The sequence below is a fragment of the Aedes aegypti genome, chromosome 2 (genome assembly GCF_002204515.2).
Source record: "Aedes aegypti strain LVP_AGWG chromosome 2, AaegL5.0 Primary Assembly, whole genome shotgun sequence".
NCBI classification, from domain to species: Eukaryota; Metazoa; Arthropoda; class Insecta; order Diptera; family Culicidae; genus Aedes; species Aedes aegypti.
The window spans coordinates 77,087,390-77,109,114 of record NC_035108.1 but is presented as its reverse complement, the minus strand read 5'-3'; the positions used below and the strand labels follow the sequence as shown (position 1 = coordinate 77,109,114).

The 21,725-nt window shown below is 40.3% G+C and overlaps 1 protein-coding gene across 5 annotated transcripts in view; it reads left to right on the top strand.

The window, feature by feature from the left end:
* The window catches only part of LOC5568896 (fatty acyl-CoA reductase wat), a 58,564-nt gene extending 37,138 nt beyond the window's left edge, over window positions 1-21,426 (top strand). For 4 of the 5 annotated variants that reach the window (XM_021841299.1, XM_021841302.1, XM_021841301.1 and 1 more), the window contains exons 3-9: window positions 4,608-4,944; window positions 5,005-5,269; window positions 5,360-5,552; window positions 5,613-5,749; window positions 5,821-6,001; window positions 20,507-20,614; window positions 20,682-21,426. In XM_021841299.1, coding sequence (XP_021696991.1) covers window positions 4,608-4,944; window positions 5,005-5,269; window positions 5,360-5,552; window positions 5,613-5,749; window positions 5,821-6,001; window positions 20,507-20,614; window positions 20,682-20,970 — 1,510 coding nt within the window. In that variant the 3' untranslated portion in view covers window positions 20,971-21,426. The remainder of the gene's footprint in view (window positions 1-4,607; window positions 4,945-5,004; window positions 5,270-5,359; window positions 5,553-5,612; window positions 5,750-5,820; window positions 6,002-20,506; window positions 20,615-20,681) is intronic. The other variant, XM_001658169.2, reaches the window with a different exon arrangement.
* The last annotated feature ends 299 nt before the right edge of the window (window positions 21,427-21,725 follow it).

Sequence of the window (21,725 nt, the reverse complement as noted above, 5' to 3'; positions counted from 1 at the left end):
AAGTTGTTGATACATAATTTGAGACTTATAAGAAAACAAATCAAGGGTGTTGTCAGGGTAGAGTTAATTGACGAGTTTTATAAACGTTTCATGGAATAAATATTTCACGATCAAGCATGTGAAAATTCACTCACCCGAACGCTATCGATGAAAAATCTCGCGTTTAGTATCATACATACGTATCTACAGTGATCGATTTCTCCTTGTCGATTTTCTCTTTGGATAAGTACACGAAGCTCAGTAGATTTTGGTAACATTTTCCAATACAACATGGCAAAGGACGATTAGTTCTTTCCATTGAGTTTAAAATAGCAGTGGAAAACATTTGCCCGACCAAGAATTTAGTTACACTCCAAAAAAAATCTTCTGATTTACGTCTTTTGGGGTGCACATAAAAGAAAGGAGCCGAATGACGTAAAATTGTGTCGAATTTTAAATACGTTAGTGTCTGATTCGGGAAATGACGACCACAGTTCCATCGTTTTCGTGTCCTCTAACATGTAAATTTACATTTGTTGTTCAATACATCTTCAAGGACACAATTTTGTGACATTCCATCACTTACATCGGTTCTCCGACATTATCCGGAATGCAATTTACCAGAAGACCATTTATCGGAAAACCATTTACAGGAATGAACCATTAACCGAAAAACATTTACCCGGAAGGACCGTTCACCGGAAAATTATATCTCCATTTCTCGACTTTTTTTCATTAACTTCCTTTTAACCATTTTACGGTCATTCAGGTCAATTGACATAAGAATATTTAAAATGACCACCAATGATAAGGTTCTTATTTCAAAGTACATAAGCACCGGAGAAGAGTCTAAGATGTCTTCATACTTGATCATGTCAATATGCACCATGGTGATGCATGGAGATGCATCTTCATATATTTGCATTTCATAGATGATTCACCCTTCTTTTAAAAATATGCTGTCCATTCACCTTAACTTGACGTTTAACATTCGACCGTCGGTTCTCCAAATGTTAATAAATAAGCAATGATTAGAATTTTTAATACTTTTCACCGAGTGTCAATTCGCCGAATGTCGTTTCCACAAACGTCAATCAACCGATTGCAAATCCCCGCATATCCCTTTTTCTAGAATGACCTGTTTCGGGTCACCCTTCATTATTTGGATGGCGGTTCTTGCGAGTTCCACCTATCTCGGATTTTCGGCAAAATGTGTTTAGTCGAAAATAACCAAATATCTTTTTCTTTTTTTGCTTATTGTTCTTTCTTGTTATTACCCTGGCATTGAATTCGGGGTACATACACTCCCGTGCAAAAGTTTGGGTTCACCCCCTCAAAAACATACAAAAGTGTTCTGTCCATATCTCTGTGATTACACTCCAATTCAAACTCTTTCGCATTCGAAAGGCAAAGAGTTATTCTTACTTCGTATGTATTTTCCCAAGTACATTTTTTGAATTTTGTATACTAAATATCTACCTAAAGTTGTTACATTTTTCAAAAAACACACTGAATCTGAATATCTAATTTCCTCAACATTGGGTCGATCAAAATTTTGAATCAAAGTGTCATTAGAATCGTTATCATATATTCTTTGAAGAAACCCCACGAAATTTTGGCGAAAAAATCTGGAAAGTATTCAAAATCAATGAAACAGTCAGTCAAGTCATCGTGCAAAAGTTTGGGTTCACCCCTCAGTATGATGCAAATCGTGCAAAAGTTTGGGTTCATCTGAGCCGTTTTTGTCAATATCTCTGCCATTTTTCAACCGATTTTAAAAGTTTAAGCTTTTATGAGCGCAAATAATGGCGCGTACATGATTGGTTTGAGATTTCACAGATTTAAGTAAGTTCAGGTGAACCCAAACTTTTGCACGATACACCATACTGAGGGGTGAACCCAAACTTTTGCACGATGACTTGACTGACTGTTTCATTGATTTTGAAGACTTTTCAGATTTTTCCGCAAAAATTTCATGAGTGCTCTTCAAAGAATATAAGATTACGATTCTAATGACACCTTATTTTAAAATTTTGCTTTTAATCCAATGCTGAGGAAACTGCTGGGACTATTTTTGTAATGTAAGTCAGAAATTTCCATAGAACGATAAATGCCTAGAGGTATGTAATGCCCTATAAATGTTTTTGTAAATGTTTAATTCATTCAATTTGTTCGATTTATACAGGGACGCCAATTAAATTTTTCAAAAATCTGGAAGATTTAGAATATTTGTCTGGGAAAGTCTGGATCGCTTATGTTTTTTTTTTGGAGAGCCTTACAAATTATTTACAGAACCTTACAAATTCATTTCAAATTTTGTCAGTATCTTTCAGATTTTTGTAAAATGGGGCCTAAAAAATCTGGAATATTCCAGACCCCAAAACAGAAAGCCGACTTTCGATTATATGAAAAATTGTATATCCATTCAAAATAAATCTTTTGGCAATCCATCAACTGCAATCGATAGCTAGGATGCCAGTACATGTTTACAAAATATAAATTATAATTCTTTGAAACAGCATGCATAAAGTTTTCTTCGAAAAAACTATCAAAGTTACCCAGTTTTACGATACATAGAAGACTCCCCGATTATTTTTTTTAAACATCTTCTCTTAAGCTAACGGTAACCGATGCTTCTACTCAACTAGCACCGTTTTAGTATAATCTATTTCCCATTTGTGTACATAGCTTTTTTGAAATAAAATATTGAACATCTAGGTATATCAAGCAATTTCACATCAAAATAATTGAACTTGGAAAGCCGCCAATTAAACAATATGGACCTGTATTTATTGCACACTTCGGCAGAAGTCCAACTCATCGTTCGTCCGCTTATCAAATGACCAAACTCGAATGCACATAGCGAGTCGATGCCGGTTATGGACCCTTTGCGTATTATGGACCCCCTACAGAAAAACATAAAATTAACACTCAAAGCAACTTTATTCCTATGAAAATCCACCGGGGGAACTTCGATTACATTGTTATTCAACAGTTTCAGGCAAAATATTAGGTTTGAGACGCATAAATACAGATATCTTAACAGTTTTGTAAATGAAACCACACAAGAGGGTCCATAATACGCATTTCCAGGTGGGTCCATAATAGGCTCGTCGGCAGCGAGCCGGATTACATGGGAATCAAATGGAGGGTCCATAATACGCAACGTCAAATTTGTAAACAATCCTATTATGGACCCCGGGAGGGTCCATAATAGGCATTCGGACAACAGTTTTTCAAATGCATATTTCGCTGGAAAAATCGAATGATTTTGTATGTTTCAAAGACGTACTATGAAGTAAAGACATTGAATTTGTTGTTAGACTCCACAAAACGTATATGCGTCTGAGATATCATTGCGGAAAAGCGTCTAGAATGAATTTCAGCTACTAAGGGGTCCATTACTAGCATTGAAACCCTATATGTCTGCATCAATGTAACAGATCAAAAGGTGCGATTCCCACGCAAAGCGCATTCCAGAAGCTGTTCTTTGTTTCCCCGCTTGTAAATTTTCCATGCAAAACAGATACAAATCGTTCAATTCGCAACAAACGATTATTCGTCAAACAAATGTTCGGTCGGCGCGAACGCGAACGCCGCGTCGAGAACCAGTTGAACCAGTTCAGCTGATTTCAGTTTTCGTTCAGTCATGATATGTGGAGAGGTACTTAGGTAGATACCTACTGTTTTCCCCCAGGTTAACGTCGACGGGAATGACGCGGTTGTTGGTAGCGATTTGTTTACCCGGTTTGCCACTCAAAACAGTTTGCCCAACAATTACAAGTGCACATTGCGTCAGGGGTTCTGTGTTCTGGATCCATATTTGTGGACGTAGCAGAGATTGCCGTGAGGAGGGGGGAACGACCTCAGAAACATTGGACATTATTCAACAATTACTCACAAAATGGCATTTTCACATTCTTTTTTCGTCATTATCAATACCTTTTGTAGGAAGTGTAGCACTATGAAAGACATCAATACTCCCTATTTTATTACAGTCAATGGTTTTGAGAGGGTTATAAAACATCTGAAGATTTGTTCGGTGACGAATGAAGCCCGAAATCAACCTAGGGAAATCTACAGTAATAACTCCAGAATATCTGTATGCCCCTGCAAGAATCCATAAGGCTACATTTAAGATAAGAGATATTACTTGAAAAATTACTTCATAAGTACATCCAAGAGTTTCTGCAATAATTCGTCAATATTCAACGAGTTGTCTAATAATAACATGAATATTTTTTCTAAAAATTCGACTAATTACTCCTCAAGGAGTTTTTCAATAGATACTTCACGGCATTTTTGTTTTCCCTTTTTTAATTGTTTCTGGATTTACGCTATGTGAAATCCTCCTCTGCTCTTCTTCTGGCTACGCCCTTGTCCATCTTCTGCGCTGCTTTACCAATAGGATATTCCACCGTTCGCGCATAATGTGACATGCGTGATTTCTAATTTGAATTTCCAATAAATTAACATGACACGAACGCTAACTGCCACATCGCGTGATTTGTCACGATCAGAACGGAATATATCGACTGACATTTGTTGAGTTGTGATTGGGATTTATTGTCTGACGGAAAACAGAACCCCAGAAGTGCTAATGCTCTCCGTTATCTTTCCTATTGCAGAATCGACGTCCGCCAGATTATTCTGCTGTCGCGACCCAAGAAGGGCAAAACGGTAGAGCAGCGATGTGACGAGCTGTTTGGCAGTGTGGTTTTCATGAATCTGAAGAAAAACTACCCCACCTTCATGGATCGAGTCAAAATTCTAGACGCAGATCTGCAGCATCCGGGTGTCGGTCTGGCCGAAGAATCCATCGACTACATCGTCAAGAATACGCAGATTGTCTTCCACGCAGCGTCCGACGTCCGCTTCGATCAAGCTCTGAAGAAGGCCATCGAGGTCAACGTCCGGGGTACGCGGGATCTGCTGCGGATTTGCGAGAAAATCATCAATTTGGAGGTAAGGTATATTGTTCGGGGGAAATTCATACTTATCTAACGACATTATCCCCACGAATAGCTCTTCATCTACATCTCGACGGCGTATTCCAACTGTCCAGAGGAGACCATCAAGGAAGAGTTCTATCCTCCACCGTCCGACCCGGAGAAGATGATCCAGCTGGTCGAAGCCATGGATGATCACTTCGAGGATCACATCAACAAGACGATCAACGAGTTCATTCACCCATGGCCGAACACTTACGTCTACACCAAAGCCCTGACCGAAGACATTGTGCGTCAGTTCGGCGAGCTGCTCCCAATTGCCGTCGTTCGACCTTCCATTAGTGAGTTCTAATTAATATGTCATTGAATATAATCAATCCGGACATGAATATTTAAATACTCATTGGTAATTTTGCCCTTTCCCAAATCAGTCATCGCAACCAACGAGGAACCAATCGAGGGTTGGACGGACAACATTTACGGTCTGAACGGGGTCATCGCCGGAATTGCCCTCGGTATCATCCGTGTCATGCTGGTCAACGATGACAACGATGCGGACATCATTCCGGCCGACATAGTCGTGAACGGAGTGCTGGCCGCCGGCTGGCAGACCTACATTGAACGGTAATCACTCGAAACGAAACTCGATGTTGCTTCAACGAAGGAGCTCAGGTTAATATGAAGTTTTATTTATCACCACTTCAGGAAACACGACCGAGCCGTTGAGGCCAAGAACACCAGCACCGATATGAAGGCTGTGGTCCGGCCAAAGACGAAAATCTACAACTGCGTCACCGGAAACGATAACCCCATTACTTATCGTGAGTTTGATGATTTGGCGAGATTAGATTCGTTTACTTACTCTGCCAATTTCTATTTTTTCCCTTCCCAGAGAAAATTTACGACTATTCCATCCAAGTTGGTGAGCACTGTCCCCCGAAGCGATCGCTGTGGGTGGTTTGTCACAACACAACGACCAACAAGTACGTGTACGAGTACTACAAGTTTCTGTACCATATAGTGCCAGCGTTTCTGATTGACACCTATCTGCGAGCGATTCGGAGAACGCCACGGTAAGTACGGTATTTATAAGAACCTTTATAGGTCCTTCCATAAGTTAATAGGGCTTCTTGTGCAGGTTTCTGAGGGTAACCCACTATTAAAAGCTACGTTAGCTAACGTGATCTGACACTAGGTGTGAAGATACGACTTCGTTTTTATAGACATTTGACATTTATAATTTTTTAGGAAGTTTCTGTGGAATTCCTAAACAGTGTCCTTGAGGAACTGTTAAACCACTGCTGCACAACGAACGACAAGCGGCTACAGTTTGTGCGACTTGTGAGCATTTGAAGGATCTTATCATACCTGGTCCATTAACTGTTCTACTAATTCTAGGTTAAGTAGAATCAACCAAGACTAATTCTATTAGTTTTCGATTATTTTTTAATATGATTTACATTTACTTCGATAGGCGTACTGGTAAACGCGCAGCTATTCAGCAAGACGAAATTGAGAGTCATGGGTTCAAACCGCAAGGATCTTTTCATAAAGGAATTATTCTCGACATTTTCGTACCTGTCTCATTATAAACGCATGCATAAATGGTCGCTGTGCTCATGTACTTTATCAGTCTCAGCCTCTAGCTGTTCTGCTAGTTCAATGTTGGAGCTTAATGTCGTGAAAAACGCTGCTCACTACGACATTTATACGGTGTCTCTACGACTACTCATTAGACCTGTTCACTTTTTCTAAGGTACCCTTGCCATATCAAATTCTGAACTTATTTATCAAAACAAGTTATCTGTCCAAAAATAAGCCAATTTGGTAATGTTTTAGAGGTGTATCAAATCAATTTTGTGGTTTTTTGGACTTTTTCCCCAAAATTCGTTCCTGAAACCCAGGAATATCATTGAAAATGATTCGAAAATACCACTAGTCTTTTGCTAACACAATAGTCTATCACTTTGCCGAAGACACTAGGGTGTTTTGACCGCTTCTTCATTATGATTTTAATTTAATTAGTCAAAAAATCTCGAAAAAAGCAATATATTTTTTCAGTTTGCCATTTAATTTCGATAAAAATCTTATAATATTTTGTATCCAATTCAACTATCTATTTGATCTGAGTGTTACGAACATATCGTTCATATATCATTTTCATGTGAGAATTGAATTTCACTTCGAAATAATTGAAAGTGTATCACTCTATACCCTAAAATCTCATAGGGTTGCCAACACAAATACACTCTATGAAAACCACAGTTACCCATGATTTAGACGTCATGTCTTCGAACCCTACTGTCCATCATCATCGGCTCAAAATAGAGTTGATGGTAAGGTTTGGGTCTAAGGATCAGAAGATCCACGGTTCAAGTGCAAGGAATAATCTTTTTTTCCATAATCAACAGTAATCGTAGCTTACACAGTTAAAAATAATGAATGTTATACGTCATGTAAACTTCATTTATGCGATGTAAACAGTATGTCATGTAAATTTAAGTCTGAAATTATGTAAAAATGTGTTATATGTCATGTAATCACACAGAATCCTGCTGGATTACATGACATATAATTGAAGTTTACATGACATATCATGTAAATATCCATGATATTCCACGCTCCAATTATGTGCATTATATGTCTCAGAAATTTACACGTTTCGTTCAAACTGTGTATCATCACAATTTTCGGTTAACCACAACCCCCCTCGTAAAGATTTTTGTATGAATATTCTACAAGTTTTGTATGAGCCGTAATATCATGAAGTCACCCACGCCCCCTTTTCAGCGTCATGGAATTTGTGAATAAGCCCGTGCAATTCGATCATTGATGCGATGCTTGATAGATTATAACTATTAGCTTGATTTAGGTTTTCAGTACGATGTTGGTTTAATCTTCAAAGACTGGAAGACTCATTAGAGCTCTACTTCTCAAGGCTGTTGCTACGCTGATTTAACTTGAGTCATCACTTGTAGTTGCCTGCATATATTCAAAGGTAGTTCTTCCTGTAACGTGCTTTTTTAGAATGGTGCTGTATAAAGGAACAAAAGATTTCATCCCGTGTGAGTAAAATTTGAACATGAAAATGTTCCAAATTAGGTCAAATAGTTCCAAATCTTAGCTTGGTTTTAAAAAAAAAAGAAAAAAAGATTATCTCTTGCTGTTGAACCTTGAATCTTCTGATCCTCAGGCCCAAACCTTACCATCGACTCTATTTTGAGCCGATGGCGATGGACTGCAGGATTCGAAGACATGACATCTAAATCATGGGTAACTATGGTTTTCATAGAGTGTATTTGTGTTGGCAACCCTATGAGATTTTAGGGTATAGAGTGATACACTTTCAATTATTTTGCAGTGAAAATCAATTCTCACATGAAAATGATGTATGAACGACATGTTCGTAACACTCAGATCAAATAGATAGTTGAATTGGATACAAAATATTATAAGATTTTTATCGAAATTTATAAGGAAAATCAGAAAAATATATTGTTTTTTTTTTTCGAGATTTTTTGACTAATTAAGTTAATATCATAATGAAGAAGCGGTCTAAACACCCTAGTGTCTTCGGCAAAGTGATAGACTATTGTGTTAGCAAAAGGCTAGTGGTATTTTCGAATCATTTTCAATGATATTTCTGGGTTTCAGGAACGCATTTCTGGGAAAAAATCCAAAAAATCACAAAATCGATTTGATACACCTCTCAAACTTTACCAATTGGCTCATTTTTGGACAGATAACTTGTTTTGATAAATAAGTTCAGAATTTGATGTGGCACAGAGAGTCAGATAACTTTTTTCAAAAAGTGAACAGGTCTACTACTCATCTTACCCAGTTGGCGGTTAAACATCTCGCCGGGGCTTTCTGTTCGACGATGCATACTTCCCTTGGGCTGGCCTCCCGTCAGAGCCCTGTTGAACTATTACTGGACGCTCATGTGCATTTCGTTGCTCTACGACAACTCGTTTTCCGGTGCTGCTGTTCGAGCGCCAAGACGGTCCAGCAATTCCGGTTGGGGGTCGTCCATTAATTAGGTAAGGGTTTATGGGGGGAGGGGGGGTTTGAGATTTCTTACGCGCCATACAAATTATTTTTAATTTTCATACAAAAAATCTTACTATGGGGGAGGGGGGGTCTAAAAACCGCAAAAATTGTCTTACGTAATTAATGGATCGCCCCTTGGAGAATGTATTCCGATTCACTGGCGCTCCAACGACTGAAGCCAGTGATACGCTACATACTTCTCACTGAGTTCTCAGAGTAGTCCCCGGCGTTGGATATATCCTACTCCGACATAGATTTCCCGGCGGTGTAAGAACTCCTGAACCGATGCTATAAGGGCAGATGCCGAGGTCGGTCCTGCGATTCGGTTGGAGGGAAACTCCCGGTTCACAGGTGCCCCGTCGACTATTTGCCGGTGCAGTTTCGATTCCAACGACTTATTACCGATACTACGCTACGCCCGCTTTATTTGGTCTAGTCCCCGACGAAAGATTTAGCCTACTCTGATCGCGACCCGGAGCTCTTCACGCCATCTCATTTGCTGCAATGACATAATCTGTGTTATCCTCCTGTTCACCGCATTTCAAATACTTTTATACTATGGCACGATTTTGTCCGGATTTTGGACGCTTGCGGTTTCTGACATCATCTCGTATATCCCTGAATCGAGGGCTATTGAATATAACATGCTCCGGAGTCTCTTCAATATTTGGGCAGACCGGAAATTGTGGAGATTCTGCGTGTCCGAATCTGTGCAGATATTTCCGAAAACATTCTTCTTTCTGGCGTTACGTCCCAACTGGGACAAAGCCTGCTTCTCAGCTTAGTGTTGTTATGAGCACTTCCACAGTTATTAACTGAGAGCTTTCTATGCCAATTGACCATTTTTGCATGTGTATATCGTGTGGCAGGTACGATGATACTTTATGCCCTGGGAAGTCGAGAAAATTTCCAACCCGAAAAGATCCTCGACCGGTGGGATTCGAACCTACGACCCTCACAGCTTGGTCTTGCTGAATAGCTGCGCGTTTACCGCTACGGCTATCTGGGCCCCGAAAACATCCATGGCCTGACAAAAACTGGGTCTGGAAGAAGTTAACTTCTCCATGTTTTCTGGTCGCCCACTCCGACACGTTAGGAATGAGTCTGTGGGTCCACCAGTTATTGCACTGTTGCTGCCACTTGGCCATTGTATACAATCTGATGGTATTCCTCACATTCCTAGTGTCCCTTTTCTGGTAGCGTGCAATGTCCTCATTCCGGCAATAACGCACACTGCCTCCGACGATATAGTGCGGTAAGTACTCGCCACCCGTGTAGCCATGAGCCGGAACTTACCTGCCAGCTTCTCTCGGTTACGTTGGTTCCAAACGCTGCAGCCCAAGCCGGTACTCCGTATCCCAGTATGAACGATGATACGGTCGCCAGAAGACGCCTCATACTGATTCTTGGTCCTCCAATGTTGGGCATGATCCTAGCTACAGTGTTAGCTACTTTCGCTGCAGAGTCTACGTGGCTGTTGAAGTTTAGCTTGTCATCGATCATCACTCCAGGGTGCTTTAGAGAGCGCTTCGAGTTAATAACTGATAAAATGATTTTGAAGGGCAATGGCAGATTACATGTTCCGCTGAGTTGTGAACACCGCATAGTTCGCACTCTCGATGGAAGAATCTGCCATCGAAGTTGTAGGCAAAACGGGTATGTCCAGTCCAAGGGCGTGAAATATTTTGCTGGTCGCGGAGCGAGGAGAGATTTTCCTAACAATAAGTATCTCCCTTTACCTTCCGAAGCTGAGCCGAAGTTTTTTGATGCCACTCTTGGACCCAGAAGTCTCTGACAGATTTAGCAACCCAGCGTTTTACGTCTAGGGGTGGAATGGAAAGGGTAAAGCGAGACATTTGGTGTCCCGTATCAGCTAATAAGTCTGCAGCCTCATTTCTTTGGATACCGCAATGCCCAGGAACCTAGGTAAAGGTGACTGTCGCAAGAGCATGGGCTCGTATACTCTGTATCCACGGGTGGGACGGCCGCTTTTACTGTAAGACTGATAGAACGCTTGCACTGCTTCGGCAGAGAAAACCGAACACTGGGAAAGAGAGCCGTCTGTGTAATGGTGTATGAGCTCTTGGTATTCAGTTCGAAGAAATTCCAGTACGGACGTTCTAAGCACCGTAAAGTCATCGCCACTAAGGAAAGTCTGTTTTATCTGCTCGTCTATGTTTGGAGGGTTTACCTGCTCGCTCCATGACAGTTGACTCTAGCCACAGGGGGAAGGATAAAGTTGGAAACCTTACGGAGGATACGATCTGCTTGATCAAAGGGAGCCACCCTATCGTTTCCAGCTGTTTTTGAAGCGTCGCTTTGCGACAAATGGCTGCGTGTACTCGATGGCGGAACGGAAGAATACCAAACCAAAGATATTGCGGACGTGCTTGTTGAAAATCGGCGTGAGGATTTCTAGGAGATTTCGTTGGCTTAAGCAGGTGACTTCGATACCGTAAAGAAGCCTGCTATCTATGATAGCTTGTGCTACCTTGATGCGCGTAGATCTTGGATATTGTTTCAATGATGGTCAGACGGGAATGATAGTTTGTCTTGACAGCATTAAAACGCTCCTTAAATTGCAGATTACAATCAATAAATATTGCTAAAATTCGGACAGTTGTCCTGTCTGCTAACATTCGAATTTTGATTCCTGTACTCACTAGTTTTGTGCCGCGAGTCACAAACTAGGCTGCGATCGCTTTTAGCTGCGGAGAGCAAAAAAAAAACAACGAAAGAACCCTATTTGGGTACTGCCATTACTGCTGCTTGCGCTAGGAGTAGGACTAATGGCTGGTGGCAAACTTTCAAACACTCCGTTTATCGCTATGAGGAACAACGTAACCGCGATGACCGAGCCTTGTGGGACCCCAGTTTCCTCGGCAAAGGCACTAGAGCTGTGGTTCCCTGCTGCAACCCGGAAAGATCGATGTAGATGAAAGTTTTTAAGGAAGCCGATCAGGTTCCCAGACAACACCCATTCTGTCAGTTATTTTAGTACCAAAGGCGACCATGTTCTACTGAACGCCTTGGAAATGTCCGGCGTGACAAGGTCTGTATGCTGTCCTTTTGTCCGTGCATCGTGAAGGAGGTCTCCGAGGGAGGCGAAGTAAGAATCAGTGCCGTATCCCGGCCTGAAGGCATGCCGTCGATGTCCGAGGCGACTATCCGCTTGGAGCTGTTTTTTTTTACCGCCGATTAACCATTCTATCGACCACCTTTTACTTCATTACGGGACTCATGTATGTATAATATTAGACTGGCCCACCTTAGTATGGGAGAAAATAAAGTTGTATAATTCCACGGGGCACCCGTCAGGATTATTCTTTAGGGTTAGAGGAAGACTTCCTGAAAGTTTCAGCTCATTTGGTCGTTCCATGAGCTGGCGCAATTTAATTGAAGTTAATATGGGATATTCAGCTCCAACATATAGGAAACAGCACATCATCTTCTGTTTGAGACAGGAAAATTGTTGATCGCGTTCAATTGTACCCAGAATGTCAAAAACACTACTTGATACTATAGCAAACAATATTGTAGAAGGTTGTATGATGATTAAAATTGATAAAGTTGGTGTTTTAATTATCTGAAGTAGATTTGCAATATTCCTTAGTATTCCTTCAACATAGCTGGGTGGTAGCCACTAAGCGCATCATAGCCACCTATGACGCTGGGCGAGCTGCGGTACAAAGTGCATGCACATGTGTAATTGTACGGAAGTACTGATCTAAGCCTTACTTCCAACAACTGAAAGCTTAATGAAAATGAGCTTAAATCCAGATACTACCTTCGGCAACTATGTTCATTAGCGTATCAACTAGTGAATTTGTCATTCTGGGCTCAATTGAACGCGATTGACTAGTGTACGAGACGAAATAGTGACATAGGGTCAATTTTCAATATATTTCAGACGAATATTCCATACAAACTTTGAATTGAATGCGCCAGCTGGGGGAGCAACCAAATGAGTTGAATTTTTCAGAGAGCTTTTTTCTTACCCTAAGGCACATATCTAGGGGGTGCCCCGGCGAATTTTACAACTTTTTTGTTTAAGGACCAGTCTAGTATAATATCAATGCGACTGTTATACGGTTACAATTACCAATGTGACAAAACAACAATTACCAATGGGACAAAAGAACTTGGTACTTTTTTCGGATTTTCTAGAACAAACTCACAGATTTCAGTGAGCTGATCATTTGATGACTCTCCCCGGTATAAACTCGAAATGGGCAAAAATGTCCAATGTGTCAAATATACAGTTATGGCAGCAGTTAAGCAACAGGTTAGCGATATGGGACGATATTAAGATGTGTCCCGTGAGGCCTCGTTGGTTTTGGGAGTATAATTAACGAGACTTTCTCTCCATTGGTCCGGGAATAAGTGCTGGTGCCACATATCATTGATAAGCTCTAACAGTTCCGCTTTACCTCCGAGAGAAAGATTTTTAATGAGGGGTATCCGATTTTTTTTTCTGTTCGGAACATAAACCACTGCGACCAATATTTGATCTATTGTAGTATAGCCCGTGTCCTTTGTTAAGTCCATGTCGTGTTACCTTTCACTATTGAGAATTGATAAAGTATTTGGTTTTCTTACAGTTCCTAACTTGATCGCAGGAAAGGATTCTAATTGACAGGTTCCGCTATTTATACTCTTTGGAGAATGTGGTGGGTTTATTAGAAAACAAATTGTTTGTATTCGACTCATTTCCGTGTCTCAAGATCATTCTCGGCAACTACAGTATCCTGTTCTCTTCGTTTGAAGCAGTCAGAACTAGGGTTCACTGGTAGATCTTTACCCCATAACGCACCACGAAAAGGTGGGTAGCCGATTCCAGCAGGGCCAGTGGATTTACGATTTACCGAAACTAGACCCGAAGGCAAAGTGGGGCTCTCGCATGGAGAAGAAATAATTCAACGGTATGGTCCCCCGGAATCAGGGAAATTAAATGCCGAGGTTCAGGAATCAAGATATTCTTCCCGTGACAACCGCTTGGCTGTCCTGATGGTGGAACGACATTTTATGTTGACGGCTCGATAAATCCTGAATTTATCGTCTTTCTCCGGATTGTCGTTGGGGAGCCTTTGAAGTGCTGTCAGGGCTTTCCGGGGTCGCAAGTGGGATACTCCGGAGATCTTGACGAAGCAGACGGCATTGCATTTGCTGAGGTAACTTCATCGAAACTAGATGAAGGTAGCCTGGAATAAGCTTTGTATCCTGGGTGCTAGCGCCCAGAGCACTCTAACGATGAAGCGATGAAATTGGGCTTACAGCCAATATAAGAGCGGCAGAGGTTCCATCGGAGTTGATGTGTTCGGAAAAAAGGGGCCGGTTGTCCAAAGAAGATGATCCGGCGGTGCCTTATGATGATAGTAATAAAACGTTAGGCGATGGTGCCGGGGCTAAGGTGCTCAGAATACAGTGCGTTGAAGCTCCGAGGCCCTCTCATTGTAGCAGAAGGAATGGTATGTGGCAGTAAGACTTCGATGGCATCTGGATCCGAAACCTTGAGGGGCTTTGTGAATGATCCACTGAGGTTGGAGTTCTCGAGGTATCCAGATGAGGTGTAAGTACTCCGAGTTCGGACGTCCAGAAATAGATAGCCCAGGGGGCTCTAACGATTGCAGTTAAGCAAAGATAGGGTCCAGAAAAGGGTGCTAGCAATGTATTCAGCTTATGACGGGGTGGGACTTACCAGGAGTGCCCGGGGTGCCCTGGATTTTTCACGAAAGAACACTGGTTGACGATAAGGCATAAGGCAATGTGCTGGTATAGGCTACAGTATTTGATGAATAAAAACTTGACTTCCCACGTTGTCCTTCGGAGTAGCAGTAAGAGTCCGACGCATCCCATTTGCTTGAGAACCTTGATTTCCCACGTCTACTAGGGAGGTAGGCTTGGCGACTCGATTTCCTTTTTCCAGGTCTTCCTCGCAGCGCCGCAGATTGTCAGTTCCGAAGTGAGAAAGACCGCACCGACGGGGGTTTTAGCTAGGCAACGAAGTAAGTGAAGTGAGAGCTCTTCGTCCATGCCTTCGTCCAAAACGCCGGAATCGACCCTACAATTCCAATAGGAGTAAAACGTCCGGTACATTGGCGTTCAACTGTCAAAAGAAGCAGCAGGACTGTTATATTGGGCATGACGCCGGAGTCGAATAGGCGATTCTGGTTCGGCCGTTGCTTCCAGTTCGCTGGCGCTCCGACGATCAGTAGCCAAGAAAATGATGTTGCGTTGGGGATTGATTTGGGCTGCTACTAGTGGGCATCAGTACAGTGAGCGACAGATTTATGGCGTTGGGCTGGTGGTGAGACTATGGAAAGGTTGATGAGCTTACCTTTTGTTGGGAACTGCTGCATGACTGTCGGCAGATTTTATCTTCGATTCTTTTCTGTTTCTGGAATAGAGTCTCAGTACGGCTTATTGGCCTTTTACCGGGGGTTTTTGGTAAGATCAACATTGCTTCTCTACGTATTAGTTCTCAAGTTGTTCTTTTTTAATTATTCGATATAATGTTTCTGGCCTTCTGCTATGAGTACACCTAAAAATTATTCCTCTTCAGAAATTACTATCGTGATTTTTTCTTTCAAAAAATATTTATGAATCTCTCAAAGTTTCGATCAGAAATTTGTTTACAGTTTTTCAATAAGCCAAGTGGCCAGGACCCTAAGATATCTGCAAAACAAAAGTTGCAAAAATATGTTTAAAATAATGTTTGATGAACGGGCAAAGGGTTCTTCTCTAAACATTCGACTATTGCCAGGCTATATAATTTTATATAGTACAGGTTTTGAAAATATTTGGATGATAATACATGCGCATTCTACTCGGGATTACAGAACAAAATCACTCAAAAGTGATAAACTGCATTCCATTTTACGGTACTACATATTTGGACAGGTTCCGACAGGATTTCAGGAATAAATTCAACAATTCTGTCAGGTGATCCTCTAGAGATTCCTCCACATATTATTCCCGGAATTTCTGCAGGAAAATCTCTACAAGAATTCTTCTAGAGATTTTGCAAGGAGTTTCTCCGGTGATTGCTCCATAGCTTCCTCCAGTATAATCTTTACTGGAATTCACCCAGGAATTTCTTCAAGAGCTTTTCATGCTCCAGGGATTCCTCAACAGATTTCTTCAAACGTTTTTTTTGATATTCCTAAAGAGTTTCCTCCAGAAATCATTCCAGAGACTCCTCCAAAGATCCCACTAGAAAAATCTACAAAAAATTCTTGGCATTATGGCGGAATTCCTCCTGTTATTTCTCCAGTAGTAACTGCTAAAATTCCTGCAAGCATACTTGCAGAAATTGCCCCAGGTAGACCTCTCCAGATTCTGCCAGAAATTATTCCTGAGATTTTTGTTGTCATTCTCCCAGCGGATCCACCAGGAAATTCTTCATAGTTTCCGCCAGGATTTTCCCCAGGGACTGTAAAAGATTTGCTTTCAAAAATTCTCTGAGATATCTCTAAGAAAATCGCTACATGAAATACTCCAAAAATCCAGGAATTCCTCGAGATTTGTGTCTAGAGATTAGGAATTAGTAGAAATTTCTCATGAATTCCTCCAAGAATTCAATCAGAAATTACTAGAGTGTCCATTTCCCGGCCGTTTTCTCGTCCCGGGAGCAACAAAAATTGTTGCTTGTCCCGTGAAATCCCAGGATTTTTCAGATTTTCATTAAAACCAGTATTTTTTGTAAATTGAAAGTAAAATTTTATCAATCCATGTTTTTAAAAGGAAATAAAACGAGACATTTTTTTCGAAGACTAGTAGGTAATTTTAACACATTGTATTTCATATATGACTTTTTTATTGTGATGAAGTAATTAGAAGTAAGAAAATCAAAGCTTATTTTCAATAATAACGGCTTTGCTGGTGTATTTCCTTCAATTTTCTATAATATTCATGAAAATATGGTGAAAATTTATGTAAACATTAAACCATTTTCGTCAGCCAATCAAAAAGTCATCAAAACTTTGAAGAACAAAAGGAAAAATGTTATGCATTGTAGTACATCATGCTAAAAGCTAATTACTGAATAGTATTAAAGATAATTCAAAAAAGCTCCTTCAACCTAGGCTTGTTGAAGAGAAACGAAATATCCTTTTCAAACTAGAGAAATGAAAATATTTCTGACTTATTTAATGATTTTGCCTGTTCATAATATTTATGTTGAATTTATGCACTTCCCTTAATAGTGCCCTTCTTTTTTCTAATAAAACTTGAGTGTGACAAAATATGTCACTACAGTAATGTCCCGATTTTGTCAGCCCCATGCTGTATTTAAGGTTGACAAAATCGGGAAAACAAAATTCGACTGGTTTTAAGTTTTATTTTAAGACTTAAGTTTTATGATTTTGTTAATATAAATATTTTTTTTACTTCCATTTTCTAGGCACCGTAATCCAAAGTAACATTGATCAGTTTCTTGGATAACTATTAAAAAATTCAATTTCCAAAATCCTATCTTTTAGAGGATTGTATTTATTTCGGGAATCCCGGGATTCCCGGGACGTCAGATCTTATATCCCGGGAAACGGGAATCCCGAAATTCCTCAAATCCCGGGATGAACAACCTAGAAATTACAAGAATTGCTCAAGGAGATCCTTTATTGAAAAAGCCCAGGGCAAATTCCTGGAGGTATCGATGGAGACATATTTTGGGCTATCCCTGGAGCAGAAGAAAGAAAACTCTACAAAACTTCATGTAATTCATGTCATGTAATCCTAAAAGTAATATCTGAGACAATCCTTTGCAAAATCTCTGCCTAATCTCTGGAAGATTCCTTGGAAATCTCTGAAGAAATCACTAGAACTTTTTTTATAGAAACCAATATAGAGATTTTTGTGGAGTAATTCTTGGAGAAATTTTTGATTTCTGGGTAAATTTTTTAGAGAAACTCTAGAGAGATTTTTCTGGAATCCTGGAATTCCTGGATCCTTTTATGAATCAATAAAAGGGTTAAAGGTAGTTAATAGATGAAGGAATCTTTGAAGGATTAGCTAGTTGAATTGCTAAAGGAATCCCTGGAGGCATCTCAGGAGAAATCCTGCAAAGAATATAACTGGAGAAATCCATGTATCATCCTTGAAAATCCTTGAAATTGAAATTTTTTTTGGAGAAATATGTAGAAGAACCCTTATAGGGTTTTTTGTTGAGAAATCTAGGTTAAGATTTTTTCTTATGAAAGAAAATTTTTAGAGTATTTTCTGATAAAATTCCTGGAGGATGGGTTTATTTTTGGAGGAATTTCTAAGGGAATGAATTCCCAAACGAATTTTTAGATAGCTGGAACGAATCTCTGAAAAAATTTCTGAAGGAATCCATGGAAGATTACCAGGAAATTTCCTTGGAGTATCAATTTTCCAGGATGTATTCCTTAACGAATTCCTGGAGGAATCCCTCAAAAACTTCGTAAAGTAATTCATGAAGTAAGTTTTGTATTGCCTGAAGGAATTTCTGGTGGAATCTCTAGAGAAATCCGTGGAGTACTGAAGAGGACTACCTGGGGACATCCTTGCATGTATTTTTTGGTGAAATCCATGCAGAAATTTCCGATAAAAGGTTTAGCGTAATCCTGATGAGATCTGTTCTAGTGAAACCCCTGGAGAAAGACTTGGGGACATCTCTGTATGGATCCCTACAGAGTTTTTTTTTCAGAATAAATCCTTGAAGGAATCTCTGCAAGAATCTCTTTAAAGAATACCAGAATAAATCGATTGAAGAATTTTTTTTTCCTGAAGGAACTGGGGTAAAATTCCTATAGCCATATTAGAAATGATCCCAAAATTGCATTTTGCGGTCAAATATTCTTATTTGTCAGTGACAAACCGTATTTTTTCTTTCGAATGATGCCGATTCGCCGTATTGCCAAATTTTCCTGATTAAGCCAAACGGTTACGGGTATTCGAATATAATAATGTTATGTTTGTGAGGCCAATATAGCCGTAGCGGTAAACACGCAGCTTTTCAGCAAAACCAACTGAGGTCGAAGATCTGTTAGAGATGGGAATTAACTCGACTTCTCAGAAACTATCTTCGTACTTGCCACACGTTGCTGAGTATAGGCTCTGTCCCGGTTGGGACGTAACGCCATAAAAATGGAGTTTTTGAGAGCATTTCAAGTTAAGGGGTTATTTTTGACCCGTAATGCATAATGTGTAACTTTTTATTAATGCATTAGGAGGTGAGACCGACCTTTGCATTTGGTCCCATAATTCTAATAATTAACTTTTTACAAAAAAGTATATTGGAATATGATAGTATTCTGGAAAATTGTAGAAATTAATCTTCTTGGAGGAGTTTAAACAGATTTTCAAATTACTAGGGCAAAACGCTCCCTTAGTGGGAGTAGCTCCAATAGTGGAGGTAGTGTGTTTTGACATGTTCGCACTATTTATGGCTATGTGATATTTTTCTATGATGTACGATGCGAAAATAATACATGAAAATATTCATGAAATTTAACCGTTAAAACTAATTAAACAATTATTTTGCTTACATTTTTTGCTCCTTTGCACCTATAGTGGTGCATCGTACCCATAGTGGAGGGTCCCATAAGAAATCAATGGATTGCGCCACTAAAGGAACCATTTCTTAAAACATACCTCCACTAAAGGAACAGTGTTCCTATTATTGGTGCAAGGCTTTTTACAGGGGAAATTTCAAATGAATTCGTTGATTTTTATACATTGAATGATAGAAGGATTTGAAATCTATCGACTGATACGTTAAAATCATATATTTGATGATTTTATCACCGTGGTTTAGCAGTTTTCCCTTAGATGCACCACTAATGGTACATTTGCCCTAGTCATAACTCAAAGGTATTCATGAAAATATTCAACTAAAGATTTTACAGATTCTCCATGATTACATTGGGAAGATCGGATTCAGGAAACCTCTGTGGAAGTTCTTTTACGAAGATTTTCAATAATCCCTTAAAGTACTTTCCAATGAAGACCCTCAATGTATAAAGGAATGTTTTTTCATCGAAATACACAAACAGTAAACTTTCCGACCCAAAACAAAGCCAAACATACAAGTTTTGTCGAACACTGTTTCACCGGTGCAACTTTCAAGTGCCATCTGGAGATTGGGAATCCATCAGCTGTGTTTGCGGGGCGTGTTTCTGGACGATTCCGTGACTATATGCACATTGCTACTAGTCGTCTTTCAACGCACAAAAGTGCATTACTGAATGAATCGAATTCCATTCTCTAAAATTCAGTTCAAGCGCTCCAAGGTGCGCGCAACCGGTTTAACGAACGATCAGCCCAAGTTTATGTGGATGCACTATTATTTCCCACAAATTGTTTTGATATTCTATAAATGTGCGTAGGCGCTTGCCTTAAACCGGAAGCCTGTTCGTTGACATTTCGGTATCGGTAACTGAACCGAACTCAGCGCTAGGTAATAGCCCAAGGAAGCAATCAGATATCGCTGGAAATACCAGCAAGTTGAACAATCTTTCGATCGTTGACCGCGCCTACAATTTGATACCGTTTGTTCTCCATTTCAGCATCATGGACCTGTACCGGAAAGTGCACAAATTCGCTACGGTAATTTCGTACTTTGCCAACGGTCGGTGGCACTTCGAGAAGGAGAACATGCAGGCCCTGGTGAAGAAGTAAGATATGAGTTCAATGCACGTCTGCTGAAAATTCTAATGACAATTTCTCTGAATTATGTAACAGGCTGTCCCCTGATGACCAGGCCATGTTCCCGTGTGACATCGCCAAGATCAACTGGCCCCGACTACTTCTGGACGTACATCCACGGATTGCGGCGGCACATTGCCAACGAACCGATGGACAACCTGGAGGAGGCCAAGAAGCGGACACGGCAGATGCGATTCGTGCACTGGTTCATCCTGGCGGCGTATTACTTGTTCTGGATAGTGCTGCTGTTCTACATCTGCAAGTGGATACTGTTCTGAGGGCGAGTTCTCAGTCTTCAACGTCTTCAACCCAATCAATCAAGTGACCAGGCAGAGTGTGATAGATTGCAGTTAATTTTTTGAGTGTTAATGTGAGCGTTGATGTCTGTGTTTGTGAATGATTGAGTGTGCATGAGATGTTTGCGTTTGACATCATTGACTTGGGGAGATGAGCTATGCTCAGTAATCCCTCCACCACCGCTGCTCCTGCTCAAGATCACACGGGCTTTCTCTGGCTAAATCCCCCCACAGACGGCAACCAAACAGCAGAGGAACCTCCGGTGAACCATTTGTACATTGTATTTTATGGACCTTAATGAAAATGATTCTTTTTTTTGTTCTGACTAGCTTTAAGTCACCAAGGTGTATCTAAGTATGTATCTATGTATAGGTAGTATACGTATTCAAGTTAGGAAGTCTTCCAGTAAACCGGACGCATCCTACAGACAGGTGTTGATAGTCGAACGAATAAATGTTAACTTATTGACTATACTCTTACATGATCCAGTGGACCGAAATAGATCTGATTGCGATTGACAGCGTCCCTTTTTCTCTTGTTTTTTTTCGGCTAGATCTGTGCGCCGCCGTGACACGCCGCTGCCGTCGATACATTTAACACTTCAGTCGTCGCGCTGTTGTATATTGAATAGGGCGGTATTCAAAACTGAAAAAAACAATGGGTGGCGCTTTTCACTGGTAGTTAAAACAATTAACATAACGCTTCATTTTTAATCACTACTTTTTTGATCCAGTTTCCTGATTGCAAGTAATTTACGTTTTTAATTGTTTTCCATACTTTTTG